Source organism: Sparus aurata, chromosome 11 (genome assembly GCF_900880675.1).
Source record: "Sparus aurata chromosome 11, fSpaAur1.1, whole genome shotgun sequence".
Classification (NCBI taxonomy): Eukaryota; Metazoa; Chordata; class Actinopteri; order Spariformes; family Sparidae; genus Sparus; species Sparus aurata.
Window position 1 is genome coordinate 30,276,227 of NC_044197.1, and position 11,636 is coordinate 30,287,862.

At 40.9% G+C, this 11,636-nt stretch overlaps 1 protein-coding gene across 2 annotated transcripts; it reads right to left on the minus strand.

Annotated features, from left to right (window-relative positions):
• Window positions 1–4,539: 4,539 nt before the first annotated feature.
• On the minus strand, window positions 4,540–11,536 carry pycr3 (pyrroline-5-carboxylate reductase 3). Of its 2 annotated transcripts, none has more exons than XM_030433440.1 (7): window positions 11,379–11,536; window positions 7,664–7,757; window positions 7,513–7,577; window positions 7,070–7,249; window positions 6,774–6,986; window positions 5,465–5,557; window positions 4,540–4,966 (listed from the first exon to the last, which is right to left on the minus strand). In XM_030433440.1, exons 2-7 carry the CDS (start codon window positions 7,749–7,751, stop codon window positions 4,763–4,765), a joined length of 843 nt encoding a protein of 280 aa, XP_030289300.1. In that variant the 5' UTR covers window positions 7,752–7,757; window positions 11,379–11,536; the 3' UTR covers window positions 4,540–4,762. The 2 variants fall into 2 exon arrangements, with proteins under 2 accessions (XP_030289300.1, XP_030289299.1); XM_030433439.1 differs by having other exon boundaries at window positions 10,554–11,532.
• Between the last annotated feature and the right edge of the window lie 100 nt (window positions 11,537–11,636).

Sequence of the window (11,636 nt, forward strand, 5' to 3'; positions counted from 1 at the left end):
TGACAAACTAAATAAACAAACTCTTCGTTTTCATGACTGAGTAGACAAACTGACCTTAAAAGGGAACACAGTTTCAGATGTTTGACTCTGTTTATGTCTGGCAGACCCCGCCACCTCAATAGAGTGAGGCAGCCAATGTCACGGCCCTCCTGATGGACCACGCTAAACCATATTTTGGGAAAACTTTTTGTGGTAGTGAATAGAGAAACAAAATGTGTTCGATCCAGTTTGAATTGTGCCGTGAATCACACATATGATGTTCGGCAATTTAAAAGATAATTTTCCGGGTCAAGACAGTCATGACTTAAACACTGTTTTGCTTCTATTTGCAGCTCACAAAAGTGACAAACTACTCTTTCACATATTTGCAGTTGTCAACATGACCAGGTTTATTGTGATTTTCATCTTTGTTAGTGCTATTTCTGTGCCGAAGCAGCAGCCATGTTGGTGTTGTATGTTGGGCGAGACGGTGCAGTTCACTGAGCGGTTTACCACAAATGTATATTTTCTTCATAACAAAATCATTATCTTTCAAATTGACTAAATGATGTGTGATTTATGGCACAACTCAAACTGGAACAAAAATGTATTTGTCTCCCCCAGTGATGAATGTTCAAATGTTTGCCCTAATAAAGTCCATCAAGGTCCACCAGCAGGGGCAAGATATGGGACGGCACACTAGAGGTGGCCGGGTCCGCTCTCTCTAGCTTCACACAGTGTTCTGGGGACTTTATTTTCCTCTAAGAACAGCTTGTTACTCAGTTATGGGAAAAGTCATTATATAATGAGTTATCACCTCATTAATATTGTAAATATCAAAATTCTGAGTTTGAATTTCTTCTTTAAAACTACACGGTGCCCTTAAAGACAAAGACAGGATCTAGATTTGGTTTAAAGGAACACTCCTGTTTGTGACACAGTATGTGTTGTTGTAAAACTTCTCTCATTGCAACAACCCTTACATCTGGTAATGTGACAGACAAAATAGTGGCAAGAAGGACTTTTGGCCCATAATTTATTCTCTTAAAGCAGAAAATAAGGTTGTCTTTGTTTAATTTTTTTTTTGTTTTCTTTTCCCAGAACTAATACTTTGAAGCTTTTGTTGTTATTGCTCGTGTCTCCTTAAAATCACAAGTGTGACTATGACAGATTTTATAGCTCTTCTGGAGATCACCATCATATATTATGAACTTCATCAGCAGAAGTTCATAAGCATAGGTTGATTAAGATCATGGTATATAATCAGTCAGAAAGTAGTGAACTAGATGTAACTGAACTTGTAGTTTACATTTTGCAGGAGCTTGCTGCTAGTTGAATGAACATAATGACATAGTAGCCTCTTTCACACTGATTCAAGTAAAAAATATAATAGATGTGTCAAGTAGTCATTGTTGATTATTCCTAATGGTTGACGGATGTTCAGAGATGGTATTGCACGCTATTTTGGAAGTTCAAATCAACCGATCAACCTGTATGTTATATTCAAGCGATCATTGAGGGATTATGATTCATTTACAATGACCTTGAGTCCAAAACAACCCAAAGAAAAGTAAAAAAAAAAAAAATCAAATAAAAAAGCTAGGAAAAATACTGAAAAAGTCAAGTAAATCCCACAGCTGTTCTTTAACATCTGCTCGGTCACATAAAACCCCCAAATTAAGCCCTGGCAGTTACGCCAGATAACTTAATAGATACAATAAGACAACTAAAAGTAAAATGAAAATCCAGTCATGTAAAATAGTCTAGACATAACAAAAACTCATAAAATGGTGCTATACCACCATCTGGACTGTACTTTCTGGAAGGAAGATGTCAGGCTAATGGGCATTGTATACAAAAACCAAAGCTGACATTTCTTGCACTTGCCCATGAACAGTTGGGGATTTTAAGTTTTCAGGTTATGTATGACCTATGAACAAGCACTTTGTGCATTAAACTCAACTGTGGCATTTTTTTTTTTTTTTTCTTGGCATGTGACTTTTTTGTAATGTATTTTGTCATCATTCTCTATCACATGCACATTTTCTTTTACTCAAGAAATTGTGAACATACACAAAAAACCTTGTAGCCCAATGTAACATCTTGAAATTGCTTATTTTATCCTATCATCTGTCCAAAACCTCCAAATATTAAATCTATAATGATATGAAACAGAGAAAAGCAGAACATTGAAATAATTTAGATGCTACAAGCAGCAAAAGTTCTGACTTTTTGCTTAAAAAATGACTTCATTTAACATCCATCAGGTCTGTTGTTTTATGCTGTCATGAAGAATACATTTAACCCCTAAGGGTCCCACTGACTCTATCTATTCCTGTGCTTGGTCTGTCTGTCTTTATAAAGCTTCTGATCATTGGGAATTATTTGAGCTTCCTGTTGCCGGATTTCAAGACTTCCATTAAAAAAAAGGCACAAGGGCTGAATAAAGCACAAAGGGCGCTGGTTCACATGGCACTTTATGAAAAGCCTGGGCATAGACAAAGCCCGCAACTAGATGTTAACTACACCTGGGACAGAAACCACCAACAGCTGCACAACTACAAACCCCTTATACAATGAAGTTGGGATGTTGTGTTAAACGTAAATAAAAACAAAATACAATGATTTGCAAATACTTTTCAACTTATATTCACTCGAATACACTCCAAAGACAAGATATTCAATGTTCAAACTGATAAACTTGATTGTTTTTTTTGTAAATATTCACTCATTTTAAATTTGATGCCTGCAACATGTTCCAAAAAAAGCTGGGACATCAGCAACAAAAGACTGGGAAAGTTTAAGACTTCTCAAAAAACACTTGTTTGGAACATTGCACAGGTGAACAGGTTGAATAGAAACAGGTGAGTGCCATGATTGGGTATAAAAGGTGCATCCCCGAAAGGCTCAGTCGTTCACAAGCAAGGATGCGGCGAGGTTCACCACTTTGTGAACAACTGCGTGAGCTAATAGTCTCACAGTTTAAGAACAACGTTTCTCTACGTACTATTGCAAGGAATTTAGGGATTTCATCATCTACAGTCCATAATATCATCAAAAGATTCAGAGAATCTGGAGAAATCTCTGCATGTAAGTGGCAAGGCCGAAGACTAACACTGAATGCCCATGACCTTTGATCCCTCAGTTCGATCACTGCATTAAAAACCGACATCATTCAGTAAAGGATTATACCACGTGGGCTCAGGAACACTTTAGAAAACCATTGCCAGTTAACACAGTTTGTCGTTACAAGTTCAATTTAAAACTCTACCATGCACAGTGAAAGCCATATATGAACTACCAGAATCACAGCCGAATTCTCTGGGCCCGAGCTCATCTGAGATGGACTGACGAACGGTGGAAAAGTGTGCTGTGGACTGTTGAGTCCACATTTTAAATTATTTTTGGAAATCATGGACGTCGTTTCCTCAGGGCCAAAGAGGAAAAGGCCCATCAAGATTGTTATCAGCACAAAGTTCAAAAGCCTGCATCTGTGATGGTATGGGGGTGTGTTGGGTAACTTGCACATCTGTGAAGGCACCATATATGCTGAATACAGGGGTTTGGAGCAAAATATGCTGCCATCCAAGCAACGTCTTCTTCAGGGACTTCCCTGCTTATTTCAGCAAGGCAACGCCAAGCCACAGTCTGCACATGTTAGAACAGCGTGGCTTCGTAATAAAAGAGTGCGGGTACTAGACTAGCCTGCCTGCAGTCCAGACCTGTCTCCCATTGAAAATGTGTGGCGCATTATGACGCGCAATATACGACAGCGGAGGCCCCAGACTGTTGAGCAACTGGACGTACATCAAGCAAGAATGGGAAAGAATTCCACCTACAAAGCCTCAACGATGAGTGTCCTCACTTCCCAAACGCTTGAGTGTTGTTTAAAGGACAGGTGATGTAACAAAGCGTGAAACATGCCCCTGTCCCAGCTCTTTTGGAACGTGTTTCAGGCATCAAATTCAAAATGAGTGAATATTTTCAAAAAAACAATCAAGTTTATCAGTTTGAACAATAAATATCTTGTCTTTGGAGTGTATTCAATTGAATATAAGTTGAAAAGTTATTGCAAATCATTGTATTCTGTTTTTATCTACGTTTTACACCACTTCCCAACTTCACTGGAATTTGGGTTTGTACGATCATTCTGGCCAAATAATAAATATTCAAATTTAATACATCTGCAAATCTAACTTCTATTCTATTCTAAAGTCAACATGACATGTATAATATAACCATGGCTTGAAAGGCATTACCTCAAATTTGAAGTTTATACAAAGTGTTTCTTGGACTGATAGATGCTACAGAGAGGATATATATTGATAAATGACAGTGACAGCAGTGTTTTCTTCTGTATTCAAATGTAGAGGTTAAAATGACTCTAACTGAATGCGACTGAAATAGAAGTTCTGTGCATATTTTTGTGATTATACCCACAATTGGGAATGTGGTTATCAGATATGGGTTATATCTGACTCGCATTATGGCTAAATCATCAAAGAAGAAGATTTGGGGTGTGCATGTAAAAGTATCCATTCTCTCAAATAAATCACAGGGTCATGATCAATTAATTTAATTGTCATTTTCAAGATTAGGCCAATAATTCCTTTTTTTCTGGTCAAAGACGCAAAAAAGAGGAAGTATGAGAAAATAAAAGGAGAAAATAGAAAATAAAAAAACGTGACAAGTCCTGTTTTGTCTGTGTGTTCCATTGTGATTGGTTGAGCCAAGGCTCAACTTATATAAGGTCCACTGTGGTTATTAAGGCAAACAGCAGCAGTCATTTCCTGCCTCCGGCTGCTGACTTTCGGCCAAGCTCCCTGGCTCTCTCTGTGGCAGACTCCACAGCACTCATGGTCGACGCTCTCAGGCCGCCCTGTTCCAGGGTGTGAAGCCCGTAGATGGTTGTTCCACCTGGGGTGCAGACCTCGGAGCGCAGCTGAGCTGGATGCTTCCCAGAGTCACGTAACAATCTCCCAGCACCCTGAAACACATGGAATAGAATCCAATTAATGATGGTGGGGCCACATTTTGTGCTAGCATACAATGTAAAGAGTATTCTTAGAAATGCACTACCTGGCCAAAAATAAAGGTCACTACCTGACAATGCCACAATTCATCAGGATCAAATTGTGAAAGAGTCGTTCAGGGAGCATGAGACATCATTTCCACACATGGATTGGCCACCACAGAGTCCAGACTTTAACCCCATTGAGAATCTTTGGGATGTGACTTTATGCAAAAATTAATGCAATTCTGGACAGAAATAAATGTTGTAACATTGCATAAGCTTATCAAAATGATGCCATGGGGAATGCGTGCCGTAATCAAAGCTAAAGGCCTTCCAACAAAATATTTGAGTGTGACTTTATTTTTAGCAGGGCAGTGTACTGAAGCTGCAGGTGTTGCAACAGTGAAACACACACACACACACACACACACACACAAGCACACACACACACACACACACAGTATAACTGACCAGAACAGTTTGAGCTGCGATGCTGTGTGCCAGGGCACTTGGCATTCCCATTTTAACAGCTCCTTCTGCCAGCGCTTCAGCAAACAGATACACCTGCAGAGAGGAATCACAAAGACTCTAAAGTAGGGACGTCACAATTCTCAAAACCCATGATTGGATTTGACCTTCGATTTTCTATTTACACATATTTTTTTTTTCAGCACTGACAGCAATCTATGGAAGCCCTGAGTGGCAAGTTAAGCAAATGAAATTTGATACCTGTTGTCAAAATCAATCAATAGTAATTGATAGTAATTATTTAAACAAAGCTTTTTAAAGGGATAGTTCGGGTTTTTTAAAGTGGGGTCATATAAAGTACATATCTACAGTCAATCTGTTTCCTACCGTCATCACCGATCAGTGCAGCCTCAGTTTGGAGGAGCAGAGAGCCGCTCCAGCCCAGACGCTCAGCTTTGTACTGCAGTGAACGGGGTTCAGCAAAAAAGCTAAATTAACCACCTAAAACAAGGCTCACCTCAATTTTTTTTACATCAGTTCAAGTGTACGTTGTATAGGTAAAATTCACACCGCTTTACATCGCCGTCAGACGGCGCTTTCTTTTGGCACTACATTTTCTTAACCACAGAACCTTGTATCCCTAGGCATTAGCGTAACTGGGCAACAGCTGATCTGCGAGCGGATAAAAACGAAACTTAACTCTCCGTATCCTTCCGCATTAGCGCTCATGCGTAGGGATACGGGGGTTCTGCAGTTGAGAAAATGTAGTAAAGAAAGCGAGGTCTGACGGCGATGTAAAGCAGTGTGAATTTTCCCTATACAACGTACACTTGACCTGATATAGATTTTTTTAGGTGAGCCTTGTTTTAGGTGGTTAATTTCGCTTTTTTGCTGGACCCCGTTCACTGCAGTACAAAGCTGAGCCTCTGGGCTGGAGCGGCTCTCTACTTCTCCAAACTGAGGCTGTGCTGATCAGTGATTACGGTAGGAAACAGATCGAATATAGATATGTACTTTATATGACCCCACTTCAAAAAACCCGAACTATCCCTTTAAATGTTAGGATTTTCTGCTTTTCTAGGACGTTTCATTCTGTAAATGAAGTCTTTGGGACTTTGACTGTCGGTTGGACAAAAGAAGCAATTTGAAGACGTTGCTTTGGGACATTATGATTAACATTTTTCACAATTTAATCAACAGTACACAGACTAAAGCATCATTTGATTAATTGTGAAAATTATCTGCATATTAATCAACCATAATAATCGTTAAACTCAGCTCTTAACCCAACCAAGCAATCCTGAATACTCACAAAGGCGACTCCACTCCCACTCAGTCCAGTGTGGATGTCAATCCAGGCCTCCGGTCCCTCCTCCACTAAACCACAGCGGTGCAACAAGGAGCGAAGCAGAGCTCCATCCTCCGGTTTTGCATGAGATCCCCGAGCGAACAGGAGTGCTCCTTCCTGAACTAAGCATGGCAGATTTGGCATCAGCCTGATGGTAACTGAATTCTCTGGTAGGAGCTTGGATAGCAAAAAACAGAACATTACTTATCTTCAGATCACCGCAGAACCACTATTTAGTTAACATGGCCAAGGTCACTAACCTCTTCCAGTGTTGCCAGTGTTACTCCTGCTGCAACAGAAACCACGATGTGTCGGTCAGTGACGTGTTGTGAGATCTCATTGAGAACAGGTGGAACCAGGTGAGGTTTAACAGCTACAAAGACCACATCTGACCCACAGACCACCTCCACATTGGAGTGAGTGATGGCAATCCCCAGCTCCTGAAAGCCAATGTGTGAGGGATGTTACTGACACACATGTTCACCTGTTAAACGTGATGTTTAATGAACATTACGATAAATAAACTCAAAAGTGTCTTATTTAGGAACAGTGTTACTAATATGCTAATTAGTTCCCTCAAGTTACGATATAATGAAAAACTTGAAACCGGATCTTACAAACACCACAATCTTAACTGCTCACTGACTGCAATCAAACCTGTCCTACTGAGAACTGACAGATACATAAAGAAGGCAAAAAGTACCTGAAAGCGTCCCAGGTTCCTGGACGACGGTGCACTGACTTTGACGTTTACAGGAAGAACATTTCCTTAAATGGGAACACACAAGACAGCGTTAACTCACTTTACTTATGAACACTCTCAGCTCTGTTTCAACAAGTCTCTCCTTACTCACCAGACAAGATGCCCTTGGCGATGCCGAAGGCCATGTTCCCTGCACCGATAAAACCAATCTTCAGTTGCGAGTCCATCTCAGGGTCCATTTTGATCTAAAGGAACCGAGAGAATAGATCTGAGTGAAACATCACACGCTAACACCTTGTGACCAGAATGTGACTCACAGAATAAACTAAGACACAATACTATAATTTCCACAGTAACAATGGAGTCACACTTTTTCACACATTCCGTTGTTGCAGGATGGTTAAAGCTGCAGTGATTAGTCAATTAATGATTAGTCGACAAACAGAACATTATTCTGCAATTATTATGATAATGGCATGTCATTGGCAGCAATCGTTCCAGTTATTTCCGAAGCAAATGTGCCAAAAAGTTCAGCGGTAACACCGTCTCATGTTTTCTGTGTCATATATGCAAGTAAAGTGATTACTTTTACTTAAGGGTTTTGGGCTGCTAATCAAATCCATCAAAAAAGGGTCATTTTAAAGACAGAGAAACCAGAAAATCGTCAGCAAATTATTCTATATGAAAATTAATAATCAGTTGAAATACGATTGACCAACTATTCCGTAAATATCTTTATAACTAAAACGAAAACCATTCAAATGGTAAATGGAGTCTTAAAATGGGCTTGCGCTTTCGAACATACAGATTTTTCTAAATTTTTGGACATTTTACAGACCAAACAACTAATCGATAAACGCGGCTGTGGCTAGCTGGTTAGCATGCTAGCTTTAGTAGATACCTCTGAAACATTCTTTCACATTCTGTTGATAATTTTGTTTAATTTGAATTGTAAATTACATTTTATACCTTTAAAAGAAAATAACGGGCCTTTGAAACAATAGCGGAAAACAATACAGCAGGCCAATAGATATGGCAAGAAAACTTACTCAGGGCTTTGTATCAGAGTAGAGCAACACTGATTAGCCACAACATTTAAACTACTGACAGGTGAAGTGAAAACATCGGTCATCTTGTTACAATGCATTGTTATGTTGGGAAACCGTCTGTGCTGGCATTCATGTGGCTGCCACTCACACAAACTGTGTCGTAGATTGGCAACAGCATCCCTCACAGCACAACAATGCACAGAAATGGCCTAATGAATGAGCTCAAAGCGTCAACCCTGCCTCCAAATTCCCCAGATATCAATCCGATCAAGCATCTGTGGTACATCCTGGATCACATCCAACCCATGGATGCCCCATGTGGCAATCCCCAGGACTCAAAGTGATATCCACAGTTGGTCCTTGAATCGAAATTATTCCAAGAAATCCCACAGATGCTCAATCAGATTAGGATTCGGAAATGTGGAGGCTGGGTTGACGCCTTGAGCTCTTTTTTCACCTTCTTGAGGCCAGTCCTGGACAGTTCTTGCAGTTTGGAAGGACCCATTGTCCTGCTGTGGGGGTCATTGCCATTGGGTGAACCGCTGCTTGTGGGACAATGTTTGGGTGAGTGATCTTCACATGAATGTAAGGAGCCAAGCGTTTCCCAGCAGAACATTTCATTGCAAGAAGATGGTCAAAGTTGTTGATTTCTCTCGTCAGTTGTTTTAATGTTGTGACTGATCAGAGGATACTTTGTGTTGTTCTGTATAATGAACGTTTTTCTTGCACATAAGATCTCTCATGAAAAACAGACCTGATCTCAATGAGACTGTCTGAATAAAGGATTAAACAAAATTGTATCGCCCTACCTCATTAATGACAGAGTCTTTGGGTTTTGGATTGTTGGTTGGAAAAAAGAAGCATGCTATGGCTAACTGAGCTAACAGCATCTACGTTTACCACCAATTACCGCAGCAGTTACTCTGCTGATGTGATGCCCTCTGTTTGTTTTTAGTATTTAAGCGACAGGTTGAATATTCGTTCATATTGCACCTTTAATCTGGAAAATTCTCAGCAGATTTATCGATAATGATGATTAAGAAGGCCAGCTGTATACTGGGATGCCCCCTCGACTTAGTGCAGGTTGTGGGAGAAAGGAGGACAATAGCTAAGCCACCATCCCTGATGGAGAATGACTCCCACCCCATGCAGGGCAATCCGATAGCACTGGAGAGGTCTTTCACTGACAGGCTGCTTCACCCTATGTGGGTGAAGGAGCGATATCACAGGTCCTTCCCACTGGCTGCTGTTAGACTCTACAACCAGCACTGTTCCCACTAGATCCCACCACACCAAAACTGACCTCTAACTGTGCAATCGCAATACTTCGATGTGCGATTTCAGCATCTCAATTTGCAATGGTTTGAATATTTTTTAAGTTTTGTTTCTTGTTTATATTCTTCTAACTGCTTTTTACTGATTTCTTATTGTTTGAATTGATGCCCTCTATTATCGCTATCCCCTTTCTTACTTTAACAACACAAATTTCCCAGTTGTGGGACTATTAAAGGAGTATCTTATCTCACCTTAATATATATGACATTTTTTCCAGCCCTGGGTCAGAATATGGAACATTACTCAACTTACACACCTCAGAATTAGTTAGGATATACGTTCATGTATGCATGTGCATGAATACGCAATAAAAGTCAAAGGAAAGGTGTAAGTATTATATTGGGGACCAAAAGTAGTCCCAAAACACAAAACAAAAATTCCGATATGTAGCAGAATAGACAAGCGAAATACTAAAATATCCCACTATCACTACCTTATTTTGAACTGTTTATACCACATTTCTGCTGAATCACAATACTACATCACCACCACGTCCAGAGTGTGGACCTTAACTAGTGAATGAGTGTGAATATGAACACCCAGAGACATATTCACAATAGGCACACAGCTGGTTGATGAACGCATGCATCTGGACAACACACGAGAGGAGTCAGATTATGATCCAATAACACATCGCATCCACGGCATCACCCCTACAATTAAATCCAGGTTCTGAGTGGAAAGGTCCGGGCAGGGCTGCGGCCAGAGCAGCACTGATGCTTCCCCGTCAGAGTCTTCTGTCACTTCATCGTTCCTGTCTGAGTTGACCCCAGTTCCGACCAGCGGGTGTCTGGACTCCATAATAGCCGTCATTGTCTTTTCATAACGCCACCAGCCCTGTATCTTGGTGGGGGCCGTGGAGTTGGGCTCCCTCTTACACTTGTAATACGCACTTTTGAGAAGTTTCCAGCGAAACTTTAACTGGTCCACAGATCTGTGATAACCGGCCGCTGTCATCCTCCTGTGCGCCACCTTGAAGAGTTTGTTATTCCTCACTTTCCTGCCGTCTAAGCACTTATTGATATCCAGCTCCTTGAGGATTTCCAGAAACAACTCCGTCTCCTTCACGTCCCAGTTCTGCTTCTTGATGCCAGAGTCATCCATTGCTGTCGTTGTTGTTGTGGCGACGCAGCCTCGTTAGCTCCGCGGCTAGTAAACGTTAGCCCGAGGGGTGAACGTTCACACGGCTAGGATGCTAGAGCTGCGCTGCTGCTAGCTTGGAACTTAGTCGCGTTTATCCTACAGGTTGTGAAAACCGCGCCGGTAAAATGTTAAAATTCTGTTTATAGTTGATACGAGCCCTGCTTCTGCATCTAGCTAGTGATATCTTGAAAATAATCCCAGACAGATTAGATTAGACATACAATGCACGTGTTTCTTGTTGACTGGACAACCATAAAATAACACGGAGTGACATAAACGTGCTGTCAGGCGATGTTGTGAATAACGCTGGCTAATGTTGGTTCGAGGATATTTATTCACCTGGTGTGACCTCAGTTTTGGTGATGTCCGACGTTTAGTTAAACTCAGACTGTAGTTTAATTTAAACTCTCAGGTCGGAAACATCCGAAGTATTCACACACCAACCGGCTGAGCTGCACTGACAACCACGGCCCAATCTGCTGAGCCTGACTGAACTATCGGTGCGTTTGTTTTTGACTCTTCTGTTGCTGCGCCAGGTGGGCGGCACCCTCTCCAGCATCAGCCACACATTCCAAACAAGACTCCGCGTAGGTACAT

Bases quoted from the DNA above. Each gene is read 5' to 3' on its own strand.
- pycr3 (XM_030433439.1), bottom strand. From the start codon at position 11,000: ATGGATGACTCTGGCATCAAGAAGCAGAACTGGGACGTGAAGGAGACG. The intron at 5,558-6,773 runs GTGAGTATTCAG...TCCTCTCTGCAG, and splicing joins GTGGGAGTGGAGTCGCCTTT to GTGTATCTGTTTGCTGAAGC. The intron at 4,967-5,464 runs GTCAGTTATACT...CATGTGTTTCAG, and splicing joins TCGCAGCTCAAACTGTTCTG to GGTGCTGGGAGATTGTTACG.